Below are 27,478 nucleotides of genomic sequence, written 5' to 3'. Positions count from 1 at the left end.
TCGGGATGCACATCAGTTGTAGCTGTAACTGTGAAAACTTGCTACAGGTATGTCCTCATATATCGTTGCTATAGCCACACCAGGTCACATGAGATTCTGTTAATGCCAGGCGGCTTTTTTTGCTGAAAATGCATCTTATTCCCCAAACAATGTGACTAGGCTTCACAAGGAGACTGTGCTGTTTAATTTGATATATGACACTTGCATTTCTCCCAACATCCAGAGGCTTCATTTTCGGGACCCCACGCGCGGCCGACAAAAAGGGGACGTGGCTTCTCGTGAATGACGCAATCTCGAGCCACGCCTCCCATTTCCATCACAGTGGGGGCAAGGCCAGCACTCTGTGAGCTGATGGCCATGCCCCCAGTCCCTCTGGCTCATTGGAACAGACGCTGCTCTGTTCTGAACTGAGCAGAGCAGCAAGGGATAGGGAGCCTCCTGACTGTCCCCCCATCGCTGAGGCCCCCGGAAGGCACAGCGGGACAGACCTCAAAATCCGGGACTGTCCCGCAAAAATCGTGACAGTTGGGAGGTATGCACTTGCAGTGGCGGAACTTGTAAGTGGTGGGCCTAGGTGCATAAATATAATTTGGGCCCCCCTCCTCCACCCCATCCCAAGTTCACAATATGCCACGCGGAAGTGAGTGACAGGGATAGGCAGAGGGTGACAATGTAAGACAAGGAGAGGCAGAGGGTGACAGCAGAAGGCAGAGACAGTGAATAACAGGGGTACAAGCATAATATCCTGCACAGGGCAGAAAACAGGGGGCATGTACCTTGGTGTGGGCAGAAACAGTGGCCTCTGCTCTGTCTGTGACAGGGGATCCTACATCTCGGTTTGGTACTCAGTTAGGTTGACTCTGACAGTGCCAGTTACACCGATTGTAAGCTGCTTTAATTCACAGACAGCAGTGAATCAGAAAAAATGTACAGCTATCTATTAATTCGAGGCAGTATGTGACGGTGATCATCAGTGCTCATAGGTGGCAGGACTCCTCTATCAGTCCGGCACATGCAAGGTCATTCCCGCCTCCCTAAGTAGGTCCCTCAGACAGTGAGGCCCACCCTACTCTCTGCACTGGGCTATTCATCAGACAATGTTTAGAATGGTCTGGGGAGGGGGGGGGGGGGGGTGCAAGGTGATAACTCATTGCTGGTCTGGCCAGCAATGCACCTGCTGCACCAATAGTAGTTCCACCTCTGGACATCTGTGTGCGTCCGAGTATCTGAATCTGTATACAAAGTGCTAGAATGTACTGTGGCAGCTGCATTTTTTTTTCCAAATACAAGTTCTGTTCTGAGTTCATGATGGTGCCGCAGATGGCTGCCTCAGTGCTGCTCTGCCAAGCAGCCTTTGTTTTTACATGTATAATATGTCTAATATGTCGAGTCTATTGTACAGTTGAATTGTGCAGTATGGACTCATACGTGTAATGTTTGTAATGTATGCTACTTTCTTCCCCCTTCTTATGCTATGTATTCCCCCTTCATGTTGCTGCTTGGCAATGCATTGTACCGCAAAAAATTCCTAGTGTACGTAAGTACACCTGGCCAATAAAGCGGATTTTGATTCTGCTCAGTATACAGACACAATCACACACAATCTCCTTGTCGCATTGTATTAAGATGCATTTTCTGCAAAATAGACGCTCGATGTTAGCATTAGCAGAGTTGCATGGGACCTGTCGGCTCACTCACACAAGGCATCTCACACTGCGTGGCGTATTGCGGATAGATGTATAAGGACACGTCTGTATAAAACTAGAAACATCATCAAACATTACTGAAAGAGAATATACTGTAAGTGCTTCTAAGAAAGATTGTTTGTCCTCACCTCGACCATCTGCAAGGCACCTGTTGTACCCCACCGGGCTGAAATACTCAAATATGAACACAGCCACCGCAGACACAATGAGAAGCATCACAAACATCATCACCCAGACATCAGCGCTGAATGGCTCTAAGGAGAGAATAACACAGTGATCAGTTAAAACACAGAAAAGTGGATGGGAAGAGAAGTTGTGTAGAAGAAATAAATAAATACAATAATAGTCATTTACCAAGGAAGGCAGAGGGAGAGACTGTCCCATTGCTTCTTGACACCATGACACTAATACCAGTTTCTATGAATGGCACAGAAAAATCCACTACTTCTGAACGCTCCTCATTGATGGTAAGCGATCCAACAGCCATGTAAGCGCGTTTGGTTACAACCTACAGTTTAAAAGGAAAACAATGATAAATTTACACATATGAGCTGAATGTCATAGTACAAGCATAACTTGGCTCATCTGTGCCTAAAGTAAATGTTTGTACCTACCTGGGAGAGGAGTGTGGGAAGAGACAGGGACATACAGTAAAATGTACTATTTAGCTCAATGCTTTTACCTCATGTGGCTTTGTTATTTGCACAGAGCACTCCCAAAGAGAAAGAACATGCTTTACAGAGGACAAAAAAGGATTACACTATGGAAAATCTGCACAATGTAATACAACTACAAATTGCGAGTTTCAATGGATTTCCGTGTGTCAGGGCCAAGGACTCAATTTGTGGATGGCCTAAAATAAAACTGCCTTTTAGCAAGCCACAAAATAAACAGCAAATTTGCATGAACATCTTTTATATTCTTACAGTATTAAATAATTTATTTTTCTATTGTCAATAAAAGTGTGAATAGATTTTTTTTCTGAAAATCAATCTATTGGCCCAATACCTTGAATCGTCCACGGAACAGAGTATTAAGACATTTACTCATCTCCACTAATAACAATAGTAACCACTTTTCATAATGTCCTTAAGATACAGACCACCCCTTAGTGTTTGCACTAATACACATGTGATTAACAAGAACTCTCCAAAAATTTTATTTTCTGCCTTGGTCTCCTGCCATTGGCATGTCGACGGTTTCCATAAAGCTTTGATGGATTATATAGCTATATTACTATATTATGACCTCTGCATATTTATAATAGGTGCAGTGTGTGCGGTGCACACAGGCCTCTTGGGTTCAGTAGGGCCCACACAGCACTCCCTGCAACCATTTTTTTCAATACTTACCCTTCGGAGTCCATGTCGCATCAGTGCTACAGAAATCCCTGGAAAAATAGCACGGCTGCCATTATCCCAGTCTTTCGCCATGCGCAGTAGGAAAATCAGTTTGAAAATGGCCGCCACACCATTTTCCCAGAGACCTGTGCATGCACACTAGGCTCTGGGACAGCACTAGGGTTCCCTAGTGACCCTAGTACCCAGAGTCAAGAGCACTGCTGCCTAGAAAGGAGGGGGCCCAGAAGGAGACTGCACACGGGCCTCTTCCTCGCTTAAGATGCCCCTGAATTATGATCAAGCACTAGCTAATTATGAAGCTTTTGTTCCCTCTCTTGATTCTCTGGAGGGCATTTAAAAAGCAAAATGGTGGGGCTTTCATGTGTGCAGGTGCGCCTAGATATCCACCTAATGGGTATGCAGAGAAAGATGGTGACATTAGTATAGGAGCAGAAGTTTGTCTGAAATAAAGTGGAGCAATACAAGAGCAAGATTAAGATTTGTTAAGCACAATTAATGACATTGTGGTATAAGGGTTAGAACCGATGTTTTAATAATGGAAATCCCCCCCCCCCCCACCCATTTTACTGGAACACATTTTGCACTGTCCATTTGCACTTGGTGAAGCCAATTTATGCCTGCATTTTGCCTGGTGCAACATAAAGCTTCATACGTACAGAAGCACTACAAGTAACAAAGACAGTCCTGAGATGACTGTCATGCATGATGGTAAAATGAAGAGCACTTTGGAATAAATGTATTTAGCGGGATCTGGTCTACGCCGGGATCCCAACATGGATCACAATGCCATCCCGTATTTAGCAATAGGGATGACTTTAACGTTGCAGGAGGCAGCAATTTGATATTGCATTATACAGCCTCTCTGTACACCAAGCCACATTCGTAATTCCAGTTAACAACATACACCTAGATGTGCACCAGGATAGACAGACCACTGCAAAACCAAGGCGATTTGTGATGTGCATCAAGTGTGTTTCATACATGAGGTTCTGTGTGTGTACCATTCAGTGACATGAGGTGCGTTCTTGGTATTATTATACATTGCATTTAATATATCTTACCTCTCCAATCATGCCATTCCAAGTGCCATTAATCTTCTTCCCATGCTTGCCGTTGGTCACCAGATACAGATCATAGGTGAATTTGACAGTCTTAGCTATTTTCTTCAAGATATCTATACAGAAACCCTTGCAGCATCTCTTGATGTAATTTCCCCCCTCTTCTGTGCGGTTCCTAGTGATCAAAACAAGATTAAAATTAGGCCTAAAAAAATGACATGTTCCCGCCAGGTCACAGATCCTTTATGGCAAAGGAAAGGGAAAGGTGATGTCTGTAGCAGGCTTAGAGAAAGCCTTGCCTTGTGTGCCTTGGACTATGTTCCTGTAAGTACAATATCCACATCACACTCTATTCTTATTAAAGAGCCAATACAGCTAAAATAAAATGAATTCAATAGTGAAAAAATAATAATATTGCGACATCAACAATTATATATTAAGATATTTGAGTGGAAAGATGGCTAATTGGCCTTAGGGTGCCAAGATACCATCCCAGATACCTCCAGCTGTTTGCTAGGACCTTGCATATTCATGTGGCAGATGGGATAATGAGTTCTGCTTTAAAGGTTGCTATAATATCCCTTTAATCAGGGACACATGAATTACACAGGTTCTGTGACTGGATGACTACAAGTCTGCATTTCACGTGGTTTTAATCACCCACAGAAGATGTATAATTCATACGTGTCCCCGATCAAAGGGATATTATAGCAACCCTACTCAATAACATGTATTGATAGAACATCCATAATACTGTTATACAGTATATAAAAGTAAGAACACCATTATAACCAATGAAAGTTTAGTGGCAGGGAAGCATCACCTAATCTACCGCATACTTGCTGACTTTATGTTTCTCCTCTCTGGGAAAAGCCGGAGAGGAGATGCAGCTTACAACTTCGAGGCATGGTGGGGCGGGGCTATTTAAGTTAATGGGCCCTGCCATTGTTGCGGTAAGTGCAGAAAATAGCGGGTCTATAGGGAGGGGCGTTGGTATAACAGTGCAAATTGCATCATTTTAGCCCTGTCCACTAGCAAATGGGTGGGATGTGGGAGATCCGTCCATTCTTACATGGGTTCAGGAGTCTCCCACACCTTCCAGGAGAGTAGGTAAGTGTCATCTGCTGAGCTTTGCCAATAACAGCATACACTACTTTTTCTGGTACAGTAGTTTAATACTGTATATCAGTTATGGGCAACAGACTGCAGCCCCCTGCTACTTCCTCTTGTCATATTTATTTGTTGCAGCTTCTAATGTTTGTCTAAAAATCCTGCTGATACTGTATGTTATTACAGGAAGAGCAGAAAGAGGCTGGGGCAGTCCAGCAGCTCCCGTAGCACTGTGCAAGCCCCCTGAATAATGAGAAGCATGTAATGTCCTCAAAAAATCACGCACCTGGGGCTTGGCCCCACGGACCTGAAATCGCACTCCCTTTTCAGTGCACACATCGCAAGTTCCACTGCCAGGTTTTCAAAAGTTGGGAGGTTTGTAAATATATCCATTTTACTTACTGCAGAGATAATGTAATGTCATGTGTGGCCCTTTATAAGATTAGTGGGCTGTCTAATGCGGCCCCCAAAGTTTCTCAGGTTGCCGATGACTGCTGTCTATGATAATACTTTGTATATCAGCTGTACATAGACAAAGAATGTGCTGTATGTTCAACGGCGATTGATAATTATACAGCTAATAAACTCAGCTCCTAGTTCCTCTGTGCAGCAATTATGTAATTATATGAGCACGTGTTAGTATATCTTCTGGGCAGAATGTATTAAACCTGGTTAAGGGATCACCATCGTCTAGATATTTTTTTTTTCTTTAATTATTCCCAATGTAGTAACTAATTTCTTCCTCAGTGCAGGCACAGCCCTTCTGCAGAAACTCATTTTCCCAAAAGCAGCACTGTACAAGTAAGTGATCACTCAGCTTACAACCCAATCAAGAAGATTGTGTGATAGCAGGTGTTCCATGCAATGCAAACAAAATGATACAGTATTGGCTTTAGGGATATTGCATGTCTACAACATTTTTTGCTGTTCTGTAATATTTTGTCTTATTCTAATAAATGTCCACCCATGGTACCAAATTTTGAGTGAAGTGTTTCACTATCCTCCTGCCAACTTTAGTGAACAGAACTTTAACTGAAGAAGACACTCTCTCCGTAGAGATATGTCTGAGCTATCGCTACTGAATAGGCTCTACAGACATGCTGGCCTCTTTGCATCCAGATAGTGCCACGGACTTAAAAGTGGACAAGGGTTACTGATTGTTGAGTCAATCAGACAGTGATTGATAAAATCCCCCAGGTCATTCTTTACTCTGTGGCTATCTGCCTGGCCCCTATCACTCTGTACAACCCTCCCTATTCCATAGTCTACTCAGTGTGGAGCTTTATTATCAACCTAGATTTCTGCCGTTTTTTACCTTCTAACCTTAACCATTATTCATCTAACCTTTTGTTATCCTACCATCGCACCTTACACCACTTATCTCCCTCTATCATAGTAATGTATACAATAATAAAGATATGTGATGTACATACTATAGCAGACAGCATTAAGATTTCAAATCCTATGGGTAAACTTTGATATTTCCAAGGTGATACATAGTACAAGTGATAGCCCTGAATTCTGTACAAAGTTGTTTGTCACTTCACATTCTGACATATGCCTCGTGATGTGATAACATCTCAGCCATGACACAGGGCATGTCGTTAACTGTCATCATGATTTCTCCAGTGTTCATACAACAGAGAACAGTCTCTTTCAAACAGTCACAGTGAAAAAGATGGTGCAAAGGTCAGCCTTATTTCTTATATTCACAAAAACAGATTGGAGCTTTAAAAAAAAAATCTCTGAGGACGTCAAGCAGTGAAGCGTCCCCCATCTACATTAGCAGCTATTTAAAGCAACTCTCCATCAAAGACTTGAAAAATGTAAGACGCTCTACAAATGCACTCACAACGCAGCCTCTCTTCACATGTGTCCCTCATATTTCCAGTATGGGCACATTTGTAATTCAGAGATAAAAGCATTAAAGAGATACTCAGAGAGAATTGGCCAGGATTGGCCTAATATGTAACATATGTTGAACAGGTAACTGTTCACCCACCCACGCACCATAGTAAAGGACTGGAAGTCCAGGATTTAAAAACATAAATATATATATATATATAGATATATATATATATATATATATACATATATATATATATATATATATACACTGCTCAAAAAAATAAAGGGAACACTAAAATAACACATCCTAGATCTGAATGAATGAAATATTCTTTATATATATATATATATATATATATATATATATATATATATATACACTGCTCAAAAAAATAAAGGGAACACTAAAATAACACATCCTAGATCTGAATGAATTAAATATTCTTATTAAATACTTTGGGGTACATTTACTAAGCAGTGATAAGAGAGGAGAAGTGAGTCAGTGGATAAATTTCCCCATCAACCAATCAGCAGCTCTGTATCATTTTATAGTATGCAAATTATAGATGTTACTTCAGTGCTTATTGGTTGCCATGGGCAACTTCTCTACTGGCTCACTTCTCCGCACTTATCACTGCTTAGTAAATGTACCCCTTTGTTCTTTACATAGTTGAATGTGCTGACAACAAAATCACACAAAAATTATCAATGGAAATCAAATTTATTAACCCATGGAGGTCTGGATTTGGAGTCCCCCTCAAAATGAAAATGGAAAAACACACTACAGGCTGATCCAACTTTGATGTAGTCCTTAAATCAAGTCAAAATGAGGCTCAGTAGTGTGTGTGGCCTCCACGTGCCTGTATGACCTCCCTTCAACCCACACAAGTGGCTCAGGTAGTGCAGCTCATCCAGGATGGCCCATCAATGCGAGCTGTGGCAAGAAGGTTTTGCTGTGTCTGTCAGCGTAGTGTCCAGAGCATGGAGGCGCTACCAGGAGACAGGCCTGTACATCAGGAGATGTGGAGGAGGCCGTAGAAGAGCAACAACCCAGCAGCAGGACCGCTACCTCCGCTTTTGTGCAAGGAGGAACAGGAGGAGCACTGCCAGAGCCCTGAAAAATGTCCTCCAGCAAGCCACAAATGTGCATGTGTCTACTCAAACGATCAGAAACAGACTCCATGAGGGTGGTATGAGGACCCAACGTCCATAGGTGGGGGTTGTGCTTACAGCCCAACACCGTGCAGGACATTTGGCATTTGCCAGAGAACACCAAGATTGGCAAATTTGCCACTGGCGCCCTGTGCTCTTCACAGATGAAAGCAGGTTCTCACTGAGCACGTGACAGACATGACAGAGTCTGGAGACACCAAGGAGAACGTTCTGCTGCCTGCAACATCCTCCAGCATGACCGGTTTGCCAGTGGGTCAGTAATGGTGTGGGGTGGCATTTCTTTGGGGGGCCACACAGCCCTCCATGTGCTCACCAGAGGTAGCCTGACTGCCATTAGGTACCGAGATGAGATCCTCAGACCCCTTGTGAGACCATATGCTGGTGCGGTTGGCCCTGGGTTCCTCCTAATGCAAGACAATGCTAGACCTCATGTGGCTGGAGTGTGTCAGCAGTTCCTGCAAGACGAAGGCATTGATGCTATGGACTGGCCCGCCCGTTCCCCAGACCTGAATCCAATTGAGCACATCTGGGAAATCATGTCTCGCTCCATCCACCACGTTGATCCCTCAGGAGACCATCTGCCACCTCATCAGGAGCATGCCCAGGCGTTGTAGGGAGGTCATACAGGCACGTGGAGGCCACACACACTACTGAGCCTCATTTTGACTTGTTTTAAGGACATTACATCAAAGTTGGATCAGCCTGTAGTGTGTTTTTCCATTTTAATTTTGAGTGTGACTCCAAATCCAGACCTCCATGGGTTAATAAATTCGATTTCCATTGATAATTTTTGTGTGATTTTGTTGTCAGCACATTCAACTATGTAAAGAACAAAGTATTTAATAAGAATATTTCATTCATTCAGATCTAGGATGTGTTATTTTAGTGTTCCCTTTATTTTTTTGAGCAGTATATATATATATATATATATATATATATATATATATATATGCTAAGCGTTTTTTTCTGCACGTGTCAGTTGCTTGGATGTGTAGGCTGCATTGTTATTATGCTGATCCACAGACATCTTCTTAGAATAGGGATAATATAACAATATAAAAATGTATTGAATCTATGATATGGAATACTGGAGCACTGTGCCGTATATGAACTAACAAATATGTCTATCTTGTCTAATGCTGTGCCAGGCAATCCCCTATAACTCGAGCTGTCTGGCAGCACTCCTCACAGTAACTGCACTGGATGTAGTGGGACACAGTTGGTGATCATGCCTGCATATATAATATTACAACCAAACAACAAAAAATTAAATTTTTCTTGTTTCTCTACTGGATTTTATCACCTTGTGGATAACATATTTACAGATAAATCTCTCATTCCTGCATCTGCAGTAAGTGCTACTCATCTGGAATGTGTACTTCACAGTTCACACTACAGCAGTGGTTTTCAAACTGTGTGGCGTGGCACCCTGGGGTACCTCGGGACACTAGCAGGGGTGCCTTGGATTGGTGATCCAGGAAGAATTTAATCCATAGTATTATTTACGGTCAGTGTAATAGGCAAAACCAGTGCTGGTGACTGTCAATAATAAAATATGTGCACAAACCAAAGTAAATCTTGTAACTCACCACACAATTAAACCTAAGACATACACTTCAGAGGCGTCACTTACTTGCAAAACACCTGGTCTGACTGCAGGTGAAAGGGGGTGTGGCTTCGTAGAAGGGGCATGGTTTAGTTGGAGGGGGCATGGCTTTGCGTCCCGACCCCCCGTTATCGGCACATTGTGGGTCGGGGGGATGCGGGCTTCCCCTGGATACTGATGCATCTGCAGTGCTGGCTTCTGCACTGTGACAGGAGACGGGTTGCAGCACGTTATGATCTAGTGCAGCACCCGGCTCCTGCCACTGAGCAGGAGCCAGCACTTTGGTGTCACCCCTCGGAGGGTAACACCCTGCTCCCACCTAGTGACACCACTGCATACACTATAAACAGAATTTACTTAATTTAATATTTCTTTCTAAATTTCTCAATAAGAAACTTTTTGGCCTAGCAGTGCCATGAAAAAAAATCTGATTCTCTAGGGCGCCGTGATTCAAAAAAGTTTGTGAAGCACTGCTCTAAAGTATGGATATGCATACAAGGCGTATATAAATCTGAGTGCTATGCTGTACATTGTACGAGAAAAGCAAATAGAAAATCATGTTTTTTTACATTCGCTTTTATTGTACTAATTTAGATATACTTAGCTGAGCCATATGGTCACATATACTGTATATATAAACATGATTTCCATACATGAAGGCATGGAGCATCTGTGGCTAACTGACATTCAACTCTGCATTAGGCACACTGGGGTAGATGTACTACTATAGCGGCTATAGCTCCTCGTTACCGAGGCAAAGCAGGAAGGTACATCGACAAGACTGAAGAACATCTCATTTGCCAGAGCGGGGGGATTGAAAACTCCCCCTTCTAGCAACTCCCGCTAGAGCACACAGCGCATCAGCTTAGTGCTGATGCACTGTGTCTCACTGGCTACTGGGCACATGCGCGAGATTTCGCTACAATCACAAGATCTCACATGCAGCCCGGAGCCGGTAACCACCAATTCAAGGGACAGAATTGCACCTTACCCCGGTCATTATATAGCTGTTACATACTAAAAAAACTAAATTAAAGATCTATACATTCAAATGTGATCATTAGTTCTATATAAATACACACATTGATGATTACAGGGCATAATGCACCCTGCCACCTGGCTGGAGCACATTGACGTCACTAGCTGTCATCTTGTGCAGCAGCAGAACCAAGCACCCAGGTTTCATGAAATACAGATGGACCTTCCCAACCAGAGGAAAGATAGAAGGGTGGAGAGAACTATAAAAGACCCAGGGATCCCAGCTTCTATTCCTTCCCGTCTGGAAGTCTGGGTCCTATGTAACCTGTTATCTGAGAGCATTCGGGTCTAGAGAGAGACACACACAGAGAGTCCTCCTGACTCCTGTGCCAGTGTGTAAGTAGCACAGAGGCTGCTGCTAAAGCATTCTTGCACGATAAATTATAGATTTTATTTTTGTATGTGTATATTAATAATGCATAAGGTTGGCCTATAGTAGGAAGTGGCAGGGGCGTAAGTTCATCCCAGTCGCCCGGAGGAAAGTTGGAGTTAGTTGCCCCCCCCACTAGCTCACCCCCTCCCAGTTGTGTTTGTGTATGTGTGTGTATATATATATATATATATATATATATATATATATATATATATATATAAACATGACTTACAGAATTTTATAGATAGTATTCTCAGCAAGTCTATAGGAGACTGCAGTGAATTGGTAGGGTTCCAGCTACAATGTGTAACAACAACCGGTGGTCAGGGTCAGATTTATAAGATTCAGCTGCCTGCAGCATGCAGAATCAGCATTCACCTGTGAGTTCCATCTCACAGTCCAGTGGCGGGTACGCTGTTGCTTGCTGCAGTGCTGGCTGAGCTGTACCAGGCAGGAGTCATCCTGTCCCCTATTGCAGGTGTTAGCAGGGCTCCTGGGACAGATAAGATTAAGTCTGCAGCAGCAACGGATATGCTGCAGAGCTCTGTTGGAAGAGCTGCTGCCACAATTGGATCACACTGCAAACCACACAGGTGCTGCTGTACATGCAGATGCCCCTTTAAGGCTTGGAGTCCAGACGCAGGCGTCTCCATTGGCTCTGGGAGTTATGCACCTGGAAAGGGGCCAGGGCTTCCTATTTCAGTCATTGCGCAATAGCAACTCCAGGCAAGGAGGAGCAATTGAGTTTTGGAAATTAATCAGAATATAAAGTAAAGGCCTACACTGTCTCCCTACCCAAGCTAAGGAAGAGGGTAGTCCTAGAATATTTAGGGGCAAATTAATTATAAAATGCAGTGTGCACCCAAATATTGAGAAACCTGATCACCGCATATTGAACAAGGGTGGCTTTGCTTTTTAATAAATATTTGCTTTAAATCTACTAATCTCTGGAATTGCATTGGTTTCTCTCTACATGCAGGCTATTACATTAGGAGGCATAAGTTGTTTTTTTGTTTTGTTACAGACCTACTGTAGCAATGCCATTATTGTGCTTAACTTTTTCAGTGAAAAGTAAGAATCACTGCAAATACCCCTGGAGAACTGAAAATACATTATTGATTTTGTACCGAATATCAATGAATAAATAGATTTTATGGTTCTACTCTGTTAGTTGTTGTTGAAGGCATGTTAAACACTGATTTCATCTTTGTACTTTTAGGTACAAAGATTTAGTCACAGTAGGCGAAAAAAATAATTTATTGGAAAAATAATAATCTTAAAATCAAAATGTTATTTATGGCTCTTAGATGAGAATTGCACATTTTAATAAGTATCATGATTTTTTAATCATCAGCCAGTGGGTTGTAGTGTTCTTTTGTTATTTGTCTATAATAGGTTATGTTAGCTAGTCAAAACCAATAGGATAACAGTACATACCTCATATTAAAGTGTATCAATTATCCACAAAAAGAAAATTATTTGAAGAATTTAATCTTTGTGACCACTGGTGGCTTGCAAATTTATAACCAGAAAAAGGGTCTCATTTTAATGGGGGAATTCAATTAGCACAGATAATTTACAGTACCACAGGTGAGAAAGGGTTGTAGCCTTGGGCTTTAACAACCCAGGCTATTCAATTAGAGATTCTTTTTCTTGCCCGCCAAATTACCGTGTTAGTACGTGTAAACCCATAGAATCCAGGATAAGTTTCCGGACCTATGGGTTAACACGGTCGCGGCACCCACAAACAGGTCATTTAATATGGATTTCTTTTCGAGCCTGCTCAGACTCGAAAATAAATCCTCAATAACTGCAGCCTGTGGGCTGCCATCAGTAAATTACAGCAGCTAATTGAATTCCCCCTTAATAGTTTAACGAAGATTTGATAGTAATTTATAGTAATATTTCGTTATGAAAGTCAAAAAAATATTACCATTATCAGTAGAGATGAGCGGGTCCATTTCTCCAAGCACAGTACCCACCCGAACTTTGCATTCAGAGTCCGGATCCGAGTCCGGCTCGGGACTTCCCTGCCTTACTCAGATCGATTCTATAAAGGTCCCTGGTGATTGGCGCCATTTTCACTCCGGCTGTGGAGAGTATACTGAACAGACATGTCCGTCTCAGTACTGTGTTGTCTGGCGTGGGGCGGGTGCTCTATCTGCTGTATCTGAAAGGGGTGCTCTGTCTGCTGTATCTGAAAAGGGTGCTCTGCTGTATCAGTCCAGGCAGGGTGCTCTGTCTGCGGTATCTAAAAGGGGTGCTCTGTCTGCTGTATCTGAAAGGGGTGCTCTGCTGTATCAGTCCAGGCAGGGTGCTCTGTCTGCGGTATCTAAAAGGGGTGTTCTGTCTGCTGTATCTGAAAGGGTGCTCTGCTGTATCAGTTCAGGCAGGGTGCTCTGTCTGCGGTATCTAAAAGGGGTGCTCTGCCTGCTGTATCTTAAAGGGAAGCTCTGCTGTATCAGTACAGGCGGGGTGCTCTGTCTGCTGTATCTGAAAGGGGTGATCTGTGCGCCCATCCAGGGGCTCTGCCCCAGTGTAAAATTAAAATAATAAAAGCTAAAAATAAAAAGCCTTTATAATTACTATATAATATATATATATTGTTTGTGCTGTACCCCAGTTCACTATACAAATTTTATTTTATTTTCATAAATACTGTAACACTGCCAGTCAGACCGCAGTATATTATTATTTCGTATCATACACATATTGTGCGACACTGTTGGTGAAGGTCAATCGCAGTGTTCGAGTACTATTTCTGAAACACACATGTATTGTGTGATGCTGTGGGTGAATGTGGTACTACAATAATATATTTTATTTCCTACTCATACACGTTTTGTGCGACACTGTTGGTGAAAGTCAACTGCAGTGTTCGATTATTATTTCTGACTCTTGTGCGACACTGTTGGAGAAATTAAACCGCAGTGTTTGATTAGTATTTCTTACTCATAATTGTATTGTGAAGGTGGTACATTTTTAAAAAAAAAAATCTTTATTTTATATGGACAGACAGGATAGAAACATAATATAAAAATATTATAATAAGGGGAGATTTGGGGGGTGAGGAGGAGTAGGGCGAGAAAGAGGGGAGGGGGACGATGACCACGATACAGTCTCATAATGACAAACATACAGAGAGCTTTTAAATGTAGATTAAGAATTGGAAAGAAGAAGAATAGTTGTCACCCATGGGTCCATGTGAAAAGTTAATAACAAGAGGTGGGGGATGATGGTCTACGGCTCTGCCAGGAGCCAGGGAGAACAAACCTGAGGAAAAGCATATCCTCGGTCATGGGGGCAATACAGGTTGAGAATCCCTTATCCAAAATCACTCATTTTTGGTTCCCCTACTGAGATAATGACACATATATATGTATATTATATTATATATCTATCTATATAATATATCTATATATACACACAATATATAATATATATGACATTGTCTCAGTAGGGGACCCAAAAATGTGGGATTTTGAAATTTGAATAAGGGATACTCTACCTGTATGTAATTTCCTCCATCGCTGCAATGTGCCAGATTATGGACTTGAGGGGGTAATTCCAAGTTGATCGCAGCAGGATTTTTGTTAGCAATTGGGCAAAACCATGTGCACTGCAGGGGAGGCAGATATAACATGTGCAGAGAGAGTTAGATTTGGGTGGGGTATGTTCAGTCTGCAATCTAATTTGCAGTGTAAAAATGAAGCAGCCAGTATTTACACTGCACAGAAACAAAATAACCCACCCAAATCTAACTCTTTCTGCACATGTAATATCTGCCTCCCCTGCAGTGCACATGGTTTTGCCCAATTGCTATCAAAAATCCTGCTGCGATCAACTTGGAATTACCCCCTAAGTGCAGAGAGAGGAGGAGAACTTTTTTTTCCCAATGTAGAGCAATGAGTGATTTTGCTGCTGTTAAAATGTGTGTTGCCAGTTTTTTTAGAAAATTTGTCAAGGGCCGGTAGGGTGTGTGTGTGGGGGGGAGCACAGTAGAAAAATCCATGGATCTTTTGGCACAGGGGTTTGCAGAAGGGAATTCAGGAGGGCATGAACCAAGTCCCAAAAGGGGACAATAATCGGACAGGTCCACCATATATGGAGCATAGTACCTCTGCAGCCACAACCCCTCCAGCAATTCGGAGAAGAGGACGGGAAGAGTTTATTGAGTCTGTCAGGAGTATAATACCAACGGTAAGAGAGTTTGTATGCTGTCTCTTTGATATTGGTTGCAATAGAGCTCTTTGCTATTGCCAGTCTCATGTCGTCCCAGTCCTCAGCTTCCTGGGGAGGGCCAAGATCTCGTTCCCAAGCAGTTTCATGGGGTCTGGAGGAGAGAAGGGTGACATCTATTAAGAGGTCATAAAGCTGGGAAATAAAGCCTTTGGAAAGGGGGTGGTTTTTACATATATTTTCGAAGGGGGTAAGGTCGCAAAGTACTGCAGGTGAGGGTAGAAAGCAGAGAAAGTGTCGAATTTGTAGAAATTCAAAGGGATTGAGTGTTCGTGAAGGGGTTTTCAGTTGCAGATCAGACAGAGACAACCATTGACCCTGGTTGGCAAAATCAGCTGGGAATTTAAACCCAAGTTGAGTCCAAGTACGGAGTCTGGTAACCAAGGATCCAGGAGGATACAAAGGGTTCTGCCAAATAGGGGTCAAGGGTGAGGAAAAGGAAGTAAGATTCATCTTTACAGAATAGCAGTCCCAGAGTCGAATGTTAAATTTAATGGTGGGAAGTAATTTGGAAGTTGGGGGTCGGCATGTGGAGGAAAGTCCCCATAAGGGAGTCAGATCTGGGAGGTTAATGTAAGCTGATTCAATATCAAGCCAGGAAACAGAGCCAGAGGTAGCATAGGAGGTTACAATATGGGAGAAATGAGAAGCCAGTTAGTAGAGTTTAATATCAGGAAGACTCCTGCCAACGGCGGAGACCAGTCTTTTCAAGATGTTGGCAGAAATGCGTGGGGGCCTGTGGTTCCAGATAAAATGGACACAGGCTTTTTGAATATTGTGAAGGAAGGAAGCAGGAACAGCAACGGGGAGGGTCTGGAAGAGATAGAGCCATTTGGGGATTATATTAATCTTAACGGCGATTATTCTACCCAGCCACGAATTGATAATACTGTTCCAAGATGACAAATCAGTTTGTATCTTTGAGAATAGAGGCGGGAAATTTTCACGGAACAGAGATTCATAGTGGGAGGTCAGATAAATCCCCAGATATTTGATCTTTTTGTGTTGCAATTGAGTTCTAAGGTTTTCGGCCTCCTGAGGGGAGACATGTAGCAGCATGGCCTCCGATTTGGAGTAGTTAATCTTATAGCCTGAAACAACACTATAAGACCAAAGGTCCGAAAATAGGTTTGGGAGAGATAGAGCCGGTTGAGTCAGGGAGAGAAGGATATTGTCCTCAAAAACAAGAATTTTGGGGTCAGTGTGGCCAACTTGTACACCATGTATATCAGGATGGGATCTAATTTGGGAAGCAAATATCAGTGGAGACAGGGGGCAACCCTGTCGGATGCCATTAGAGCTGTAGATTGGGGTAGACGGTACACCATTGATCAGTACTGTAGCAGATGAGGTAGAGTATAAAGCCAGGAGACCAGTGAGGAAGCCAACAGACAAGCCGTAGGATTCGAGAGCAGTTTTCAGGAAACTCCAGGAGATTCTATCAAAAGCTTTTTCCGCATCCAAAGAAAGCATAATAGTAGGGGATCTCCTGGAGTTTGAGATGTAAATAAGATTGACAGGGCATCTGGTGTTGTCTCTTGCCTGGCGACCTGGGATAAACCCCACTTGATCATAATGGATCAGTGATGGGAGGTATGGGTTCAGGCGGTTTGCCAGGATTTTAGCGAATATCTTAAAGTCTAGGTTCAGGAGGGAAATAGGTTGGTAGCTAGCACAGTTAAGCGGATCTTTACCTTCTTTAGGGATCACAACAATTCTGGCCTCCAGCATCTCAGAAGGAAAGTGGTCGCAATGGATTATCATATTGAAGAAGGATTGGAGGTGAGGGGTGAGCAGGTCGGATAATTTTTTGATAATACAGAGCTGTAATCCCATCTGGGCCAGGGGATTTGCCATTTTTTTGTGCTTGTATAGTCTGAGCAATTTCCTCTAGATAGATCTCACTGTTAAGAGGAAGTCAGAAATCAGGTCAGAGTGGGACGGGGAGGATGAAGCAAAAGAGGGAAATGGGAGGTTATACAGGTTATACAGGTCAGTATAGTAAGCTTGAAAGTAGAGATGAGCGGGTTCGGTTTTACTCAGATTTACCCGAATCTCTTTATTGGCTCACGGACGTCACGTTTTTTGGTTAGCCAATAAGAAAAATCCAGAAAAAAAGAACGTTGGATAATTCTGGCGTTAAGAACCGAGTAAATCTGAACCCGCTCATCTCTACTTGAAAGGCGGCTCTAATGGCAACAGGTCATGAACCAAGTGGTTGTGGGGGTCCCTAATTGAAATTATATTTTTGTGGAACCTAGTAGATTGAAGTTGTGCTGCTAGGATTTTGTCCGCCTTGTCCCCCATCTCATAGAAAGACTGTCTGTCCAAGCCATTTAAGACATTTAGCCAATTGTCTGGAGAGAAGAAGATCAAGTTCTGCCTTAACTGTACGGAGTTCAGACAAAATAGTCAGGTCAGAAGAAGATGTATGCTGTGATTCCAAGGCGTGGAGTTCAATGGCAAGTTTATTAATCTGGGTAAGGGATTCTTTTTTATTCTTGGAGGCCATGCTGATCAAATGCCCCCACAGGACTGCCTTGTGTGCCAACGAAAGAGTGGATCTAGAAATATCTGGGGAGTCATTCAGAGCAAAGTAACAGCTGATCATGAAGATGGGACAACATCTCAGGATTGTGTAGGAGAGATTTGTTAAGGCGCCATGTCATAGGACAAGGGCGAGAGAGTAAACCTGAGATATCACAAGAGATGGGAGCATGATCGGACCAAATAAGTGGATGAATAAGGGCAGATTGAAGATTCAGAGCAAGTTCGTAGCTGAGCATGATCATATCTATACAGGAGTATGAGTTGTATGGTGAGGAATAGAATGTGTAGTCACGCGCAGATGGATCTTTCATCCTCCAGGAGTCATAGAGGAGCTGGGAATTCATGAGACGGAGGAGAGCGCTAGAGTAGAGGGAGTCCAATGGAGGGGCCGAGGGTACAGAAGCAGAACGGTCCAGTGTGGGATTTAGAAAAGAATGAAAATCTCCTGTGAGAATTAGTTTTTCTTGTCTAAATTGAGTGAGGAGGGTGTCCAGTTTGTTAAGAAATAAATCTTGGCGTTGATTAGGGGCATATATGTTAACCAGTGTGCATAATGTGTTATTAAGTTTCTCCACTAATATAAGGAAGCGTCATTACTTGTCAGTATGGGAGGCAGTACGTTCGAAGGTGAGGTGACGAGCAATCAGGATTGCAACCCTTCTCTATTTAGCAGTATGGTCGCATGCATGAAAGGAGTCAGGGTATAGCTTGGAACGTAATTCAGGGTGGGAGTTGTGTAAGAAATGAGTCTCCTGGAGAAAAACAAAGTCGCCTTTCTGGAGTTTAAGAGAGGCAAAGAGTTTTCCCCATTTTTGGGGGCTGTTGAGCCCTTTTACATTAAGAGAAAGAACTCGAAAACCCATGGGCAACTAAATGAGAGACAGGCAAAATAGAAAACATATTGAATCGTGAAGATGGCTTGGAGAGTTGGAGAAATAAGAAAAAGAAAAGGGAAGCCAAGATGGAATGTGGTCAAGAAGAGGGGGAGAGGGAGACTGTAAAAAAGGAAAGGGGGGGTCAGTTGGTCATCCGGCAGTAGAGGCCAGGACCATTGGCCTGACAGGGGGAAAGGGTACTTACTATGTGTCCGAGGGACACTTAGGTCAGCTAAAGGGCTAAAAGCCCTGTGGGGGCGCGGCAAGGCATCCGAATGATGCATCTCGGTGTAAGTAGTGGAAGGGTACAGACAGTCCCTTCTTGGTGAGCCTGAGGGAAAAGGCTAGATGAGAAGGCAAGATTAAATAGCAGGTGGAGCAAGAACACAAGAGAAGTAAGGAGGGAGAGAGAAATCAGGGTATTATGATACAATAAATGTTAGAAAGAGAACCATTTAAAACAAGCTTAAAGTTCTTATGACTAGAACATGTTAAGTCTAAACAGAGACAGCTCCCCGAAAAAGGAGTGCAACCATTACAGGCCATCATAACTGGAGATATCAGGTAACAAAATAGGGAGCCCAGTGTCACGTCAGGTCACCGGGGGTGGAGCTGAAGAGGCTGGTGCTGCTGGAGCCGTAAACCATTCCGAACGAGGAGGTGGAGGTGTCGTCATCTGTCTTTGTGGGAGTGGGGATTCGGCAGAGGAATTCCCTTCTTTGGTGTGAATGCCCAGTTTAGACAGTAAGAGTTGGGCCTCAGATGGGGGTCTAGCCGTAAGCAGTTTCCCTTGATGCCAGACCAGGATGTGGAAGGGGAAGCCCCAGCGGTATTTGACTTTGTGTTGTGAAAGCAAAGAGGTGATGGGTTTAAAGTCCCTGCGTTTGGCTAAGGTGATCAGGGATAGGTCTTGAAAGATCTGTAAGGGGGTATTATTGAAGGAAAGAGCCAAGTCGACGAACCTCTTTCATAATGGCCTCTTTTGCAAAGAAATAGTGCAATCTGAGGATGAAGTCCCTGGGTCGGGAAGATTCCTGTGTGCAAGGACGTAATGCTCGGTGAGCGCAGTCTAGGAGAAGGTGATCTTCAGGGGTATCAGGGGAAACCTGGGTAAAAGAATGCTTGAGATATAGTTCAAGATGGGTCATTTCTACTTCTTCTGGGATACCTCGGATCCTCAAGTTGTTTCTTCTCGCCCTATTATCCTGGTCCACATGATCTTCCTGTAATTGGGAGATATCCTGGCGCATTCGGCGGAAGTCGGTCTGGACTACTTGTTGGAACATCACCACCTCTTCCACTCGCCTCTCAAGTTGATCAGTTCTAGAGCCAATCTCTGCAATGTTGGTCTTTAACGAGGAGATGGCTTAACATCCCTAACTTAACATCCCTAACTACCTTGAGTAGGGATAGGAAGTCTCGTTGGGTGATGGGTGCGAGATCATCAACTTCAGATTCGGAGTCAGAGTGTTCTTGAGAGTGTTCAGAAATATGAGATCAAGCCTTGGCAGTGGTGCCATTTTTTATTAACGAAAGGTCTGAGGTCAGACCCCAAGCACTTTTTACCTCCTTTAGGCATCTTGTGAGGACGTAGAGGTGAGGAAAAATGGCAAAAGAGTAGGTAAAGGGGTTGCTCCAGTAGCTCGGCTCAGGCGGTATTGCAGGACAAAAATCTTTGAGTCTTTAGGAGCCCTGTATGGTATGGGCAAATAATCAGGACCAAGTAGGAAATAAAAATTGAAAATACAAGTCCCAGTGTAGATTGGACCAACCGCCACAAGAGGGAGCCAGAGAGTCTGTGATAGATATGTGAGCACAGCTTCCCCAGTAAAAAAAATAAAAATGTATATATATATGTATATATGGTGCTCTGCGGGAATTCACCCCACTTCAGGGTTAATTCAGGGGGGCACACAGGTAAGAAGAGGTCCAACCACAGTCCAGCCAGTGACCAGGATTCCTTTAAGGCCAGTGTGCAGGCCAGAGACCAGTAACAGGGGGGACAGCTACAATGGCCACTGCCTCACAGGGCGCAGAAAGAGATGGCTCCTCCGGGTATACCAGGGCAGATAAGCGCCTGGCCAGAGCTGCAGCTGGGGTGGCGGGGGTTGTGGACGTCAGCGGAATCAGGAGCAGCTGCTGAGGAGATCTGTGCAGTCATGAGGAAGCCGGTACGTGCTCCGGTCCACCTCCAGAAATGCGCGGCGGGCATTCTCCGAAATCAAGGTCCCGGCTACAGGGGGACGGGATGGTCGCGGCCCTCCAGAGGGCTCCAGTCTCAATGTGGTGCAGAGGTGCCGGGCAGACAGATCCCCAGGGGAATCAGAGAGGTAGATGTCGGGAACAGAGGGGGTTGCTGCTGGCGGTGGAAAGTAGATTATGTGGGGTGAGAGCAGGAGCACCAGAGATGAACATCTGCTTTCGGTAGAAGCTAGGCCGCACCCCGGTGGTACATTTTTTGTACAAATTGTGTTGTGTGCTGTACCCCACTTAATTTGTGTTTGTGGATAGATATGGACGATGAACAACTGAGAGGAGAGCAGGAAGCACATAGTAGTGGTGCAGGTGCTACCACCAGTCTTGACGATACAAGTCCATCAGCGTCATCTACTAAGGCAGATGGCCAGGGGCATAGAGAGCTTAAGTCAGCGCATGTAAAATCAATTAATTTTATAGTGGTAAAGAAAAAACCATTAAAAGAAAAGTTAGCTGCAGAGGCAGTAAGACAAACTGTGCATTCAGAATCAGAACCATCAGACATTCTTGAGCAACGTTTAGGGGTGTCCTCGACTTAGGGCGACAGTGTCTAGGTCGAACACTATTGGTCGACAGGGTTTCTAGGTAGACTGGGTCTCTAGGTCCGTGATGGTTAACCTATGACACGCTTGTCACTCGTGACACGCCGAGGCACTTTGACTGACATGCCCGTTGGTGCTGCCCTTTGGTTACATGTGCCGCTCTGCTCCAATCCCTGCTTGTTGCGTCATGTGCAGCTCTGCTCCAATCCCTGCTTGTTGCGTGCTTATTGCATGGAGGCGTGGTGTCACCGCTGGCGCTGGCGCTCTGCAGAGAACCGGTCGGAAGAACGCTACAGGAGGAAAGGAGATCAGCGAGGTTCACAGCCCTGTAGACAGCCAAGTAAGGTGGCCTTCCGATCCCCACATCCTGCACCTGCAGGCCTGAGATCCGGGAGACAAGTTTCACAGCCCTGTGTGATCACCCCAGCCCAGTCCGTCATAAGCAGCGCAGGAGGACTTGTGATAAGCAGCATTGTGTGGCTCTCCTGTAAGTGCAATCATTACGTAGTGTAGTGCTTTAAATTATTTTGTACCAGGAGTCTGTCCAACAACACCGTTACAGAGGTAATAAAGCATTTAATTTAATAGGTTTTTAATTACCTCTGTAACAGTGTTGTTGGACTGACTCCTGGTACAAAATAATTCTCAGCATTAAATAATATTAAAACAAATAAAAGAAACACACTGACAGATGAAGTTAGTAGCGCTTACTTGGCCCTGAAGTGCACAAAATACAACCCTGCAATTGAAGATTTAGCAAATGCAATTCAGCAACAGAAAAGTCGCTAAGCCTGGTAAATCATTATTTGTTTTTTGCTTTTTGAATTAATAAATATAATAAATATATTAAATATATAACTCTTTCTTTATTATGGCTGCAAATATCACCAAATTATTGATATTTCTTGAAGTGACACGCGAGCCGAGTAAGGCTACACTTTTTTCCGATTTTCGACACACCAAGCTGAAAAGGTTAGCCATCACTGCTCTAGGTCGACAGGTCAAAAGGTCAACATGAGTTTTTCACATTTTTTTTAAAAACTTTTTCATACTTTACGATCCACGTGGACTACGATTGGGAACTGTAACCTGTGCGGAGCGAGGCACCTTGCCCGAAGCATGGAGAGCGAAGTGAGCCATGCGAGGGGACATGGTACACTAATTGGGGATCCCAGTCACTGGGGGTAATTCAGACTTGATCTCTCGCTAGCTGTTTTTATCAGTCCTGCGTTGGCATAGTCGCCACCCACCGGGGAGTGTATTTTAGCGTGTGCGATCGCATGTGCAGCTGAGCGGTACAAAAAAACTTTGTGCAGTTTCTGAGTTGCCCTTAGACATGCCTGCGTTTTTCCAACCACTCCCTGAAAACGGTCAGTTGCCACCCACAAACGCCCTCTTCCTGTCAATCTCCTTGCGATCGGCTGTGCGAATGGATTTTTCGTAAAACCCATCGCACAGCAAAGATCCGCTTTGTACCCATGCAACGTGCCTGCGCACTGCGGTGCATATGCATCTGCAGTTCTGACCTGATCGCAGGGCTGCAAAAAATGCTAGCTAGCGAACAGGCCTGAATTGCCCCCATTGTACGGTGAAAACTCATGTCAATCTTTTGACTTAGACCATGTCGACCTAGAGACCCTATCGACCACTAGTGGTCGACCTGGACACTGTCGACCTAAGTGTGGTCGACCTTTAATACCACAACCCTGCAGTTGTTGACCATGATAAAAAGAAAGCCTTTGCCGCTGCTGCTATGTAGTCAGGTCAGTCAGAGACGATTCCCAGAGAACCAAATCAGCCCTGCATCCCCGGTAATTCACCAGTTCCAGTGTGGGAGCCCAGATGGCTTCCGTTGGTGACAGCTGATCCTTGCTGCAACTAGCGATGGTCCACCCACCACACTATGGTCAGCCTGTCTTACCCCTGTCCACATATTAACAGTGCAGCTTGAGCCCAGATATCTTATCATGGCAAGCTAAAGGCACTCTGTCCTGCCAACCGGCCAAGAGTACTGCTGTGCATGCTGAAGGGAGCCAAAGAACACTAAAGAACTACAGTATTTGGTCTCCCTTACCTCAACAAGGAGGATCCTTTGGTATGTACCTGGACTTTCTTACCGTGGCTTCCAGTACCCACTAGGAGAGACATATGCCAGCTACTATCAGATAACACCCCATTCCTACCTCACCTTCCCACCCTGACCCCATACCCGGCTGTGTTGTTTCCCCATTATGTTTCTGTTTGTCCACTGTATACATGAATTATAGCCTCAGCTTTATCATGTCCATATATAACTTAATACTGCGTAAGTCCCGTTAGCTTCAACACACACTAGTACCAACTCAGGTCATAAGCTATGCACCTAATACTGTAGCTCAATACCTCTTTTAGCTGCTACTAAACACATTTTGTTCCTGGATAGTTTTTTTTAATAAACAGCCCAGTGCATATCATCAGCTGGCCACAAACTGACCTCCCCCCCCCCCTCAATTAACTTACCAAAGTAGATTGAATTTACTTGTACTGTGTGTTAATTGTACATACAGTATCTACATTTTATTAAATGCCCCCCAAACACATTATCATTTTTGCACATCTCTCATTTAATATATTATTATGCTAATGTTTCATTTATAGTAAACACCAGTATATTGCTTGTTGTCTGAAGTATAAGATCTACTTATTATTACAATATACTGATTTAGGCTCATCCCCACCACTTCCAACCTATTTATACTGGTACAATATTATCTATGTAGTTTTCTGGATCCTTCCGAATTGGTGCACTTCATACAACTCACATTTCATATAATTTTTCTGCTACCTATAGGTGAGCGCTATCTACTGTATATTCTCTTTCATTGTTCATCATGGAAGCTGGTGACCTACAGTACATAACATAGCCGCTCTCACACCTCTAGCACGTGAACCTTATTTACACCAACCGCCTTGTCTACTAACCAACTGCCTCTCCATGTCACCCTCTGTCTCTCTCACCCATTGGTTCCACTGTCACTCTCTGCATCTCACTTGTGTGCCATGTCACTCTCTGCCTTCCTCAGTCACTATCTGTCTCTCTCTGTCACTCCCTGCCTCCTCCTGTCACTTTCTGCCTCCTCTTATCACTCTGTCTCTCCCTGCTGCCCACTGACTACCCCCACCACCCACTCTCTCTTCCCGTGAGGCTGAGGAGGGGGGCCCAAAAGCATATTTTTGCACCTGGGCTCACCACTCCCAAGTTCCGCCACTGTATATAAGGCAGATTAAAATTAAACAATATGTGCTACATTTTTACCTGGACCCTCTGGAGATGCAATGTGGGAGGTGTAGGAGTTATGGCTCGGTGAATTATGTCATTGTGCAGCATGGGATAGGGCATAGTAATTCAATTTCCTAAAAATTGTGTCTAAGAGTCTCTGGACCGCACACCTCTCTGGGGAAGAGATGGACCTGGGAGGTTGGATTATTCTTTAGGGAGTAAAGGAGAAGTCCCCAAAATTTGTGAGTCTGTACGACATTCTGGGAGGATAAGCGAGTATGGATTAATGGGCTGCCTCTGAACCAAATACCCAGTAGCGGATCTTGCCACGGGCAAGCAGGACTTTTGCCGGGGCGCTGCCTTCCGGAGGGTGCAGGGCGCCATCCGGAGGGCGCCGCACCAGGGCAAGATCCGCTGTTGCTGTGTGACCCCCGCTGCCCCCCCCCCCCGCTGCCGCTGTGAAGGGAAACTAGACGCGTACGCGTCTACTTTCCCTTCGTGGAGAGGTCCTTTACTGTGCGGTGCGCGATGACGTCAGCGCGCACCGCACAGCAAAGGTCCTCTCCACGAAGGGAACTAGACGCTACGCGTCTAGTTTCCCTTCGTGGAGAGGACCTTTGCTGTGCGGTGCGCAATGACATCATCGCGCACCGCACATCATTTCAGTCTGTACAGGGGGCGTAAATGACCACGCCCCCTGTACGAAGCCACGCCCCCTATTGCCGCCCGGGGCGCACAGAGCGCCAGAACCGGCCCTGCAAATACCCCAAATGCATGCAGTCATGGTTAGGAAACAAACAAGAGCACATACTCAATACGTATCTGCTTGCGGCAGGGGACAGTGTTCCTCATACAGGTGCCACTCAGCGGGTCAACATCTTCTACAATAACAAAGGGAGCTTCCTCCAAAGTAACTATGCTCAGATGTTCATCTTTATGTTCCTCCGAGTTTGGATACAAATCAAATACAGGCCACACATAATACTTCATTTGAAGACTCCGGTCCTTGTATTTCCCAACCTAAAGTGTGAAAAAAAAAAAAAAAAACCATTATTTTCAAATTACAAAATAAAATAAAAAATGTCAGTTAAAAAACAATAAATTGAGTATCATTGTCCACTGTAAGTGGGAAAAGAACTACGTGACACTGTCATTTATAAAGTATTATAGCAACCCTACGGTATTAAAAAAATCAAACAAGTAAATGACAACTGTACTAAAAATGATGAAACCCTGGTGGGATTTTTAGTTTTTATGAAAATCAACTCTTATTGTGATGGTAAAAACTGATGTACAGTATATACGATGTGCAGCATATCACAGGTTAGCTCACTAATTAGGCATTACAACAAATGAAAATGTAAAATAAAAAATATCAAATAAACGTAATGAAGTGCTAAGATTACGGACGTTTGGAACACATACACAACAGAACCAGAGGAACAGTGCTTCAAAAATAGGGATGACGGTCGACTGTTCCCTATACTCACAATGTTTCTTTTTTTATTTTTATATAGACATGAGGCATACAGAAAGAAAACATAAATACAAAGCTACGAATAGTATAGGCTTGAGAGCTTACACTCTACAGGCATGGGTAATAAAACAAGGATAATAAACAGTGATAATACAGTTCAGTTACATAATAAATTTAATGAGTGTGTATTATAAGGCAGCAAAGAGATTTGCAGTAAGAGTACAGAATGTCATAGTGACTGTGTCAGGTGAGTTACAAAAGTTACTAATCACAGTAATAAGATTTTTGGAAGAGGTGAGATTTTCAGGAAAATGTCACTGTGTAAAAGATATGCGAGTGCCTAGGTGAGTGAATAAGGGACACTTTCATTTGGATGTGACAACAGGTGGAGCATACAGAGTAGCACAGCTTTTCAGAGATCTCAGTACAGCATATTAAATCAGTAGAACACTTTTAGACAACCACCCTTCTTATGCCCTGTCCATATTCTTGAAGTAGCAATTAGGAGGAGAGGGGCAGCCGAGGCAGTCCTCTCACATCAATAGCTTGATGTGGATTCTGGGCACAGATAACTTGTTAGGATGAGACTCTCCCCTACTGTACCCTAATGTAAGTGTGACAGGCCAAAATATCTTAAGCACTGTACAGCATATGAAGATTGCTTATTTGCGTATGTAATAAATAGTAGGTATATATATATATATATATATATATATATATATATATTTATATATTGTATATATATTATTTAGGGATCATGTAGTCACTGTTTCTAACAACCCTTCTCCTTCCATGCAATTTCCTTGCTGCATTAGAACCTGTTGCAGATGTTACTGTTCTCTAATGGCTCTGATAACAGTCTTGTTTGAAGAATGTCCCAGGAGGAGTAATTAAAATTAACAGGGAACAGCTTGTTTGGAGTCTGTGCCAGACTGGAGAGGCAGAAACAGGCAAAATACAGCAGGTGGGAGGTTATGGCTGCATTTATGGGAAGGAAGTTTTATCAT

At 43.7% G+C, this 27,478-nt stretch overlaps 1 protein-coding gene across 1 annotated transcript in view; it reads right to left on the bottom strand.

The window, feature by feature from the left end:
• Positions 1-27,478, bottom strand: part of GRIN2B (glutamate ionotropic receptor NMDA type subunit 2B) — a 1,069,942-nt gene that overhangs the window by 64,111 nt on the left and 978,353 nt on the right. The window contains exons 6-9 of the mRNA XM_063940427.1: positions 25,806-26,014; positions 4,129-4,300; positions 2,061-2,214; positions 1,835-1,960 (exon numbers count right to left, since the gene is read on the bottom strand). Coding sequence (XP_063796497.1) covers positions 1,835-1,960; positions 2,061-2,214; positions 4,129-4,300; positions 25,806-26,014 — 661 coding nt within the window. The remainder of the gene's footprint in view (positions 1-1,834; positions 1,961-2,060; positions 2,215-4,128; positions 4,301-25,805; positions 26,015-27,478) is intronic.

The sequence above is a fragment of the Pseudophryne corroboree genome, chromosome 9, assembly GCF_028390025.1.
Source record: "Pseudophryne corroboree isolate aPseCor3 chromosome 9, aPseCor3.hap2, whole genome shotgun sequence".
Taxonomy (NCBI): domain Eukaryota; kingdom Metazoa; phylum Chordata; class Amphibia; order Anura; family Myobatrachidae; genus Pseudophryne; species Pseudophryne corroboree.
Note: the sequence above shows the minus strand (reverse complement) of the source record. Positions and strands in the feature narration are given on the sequence as shown.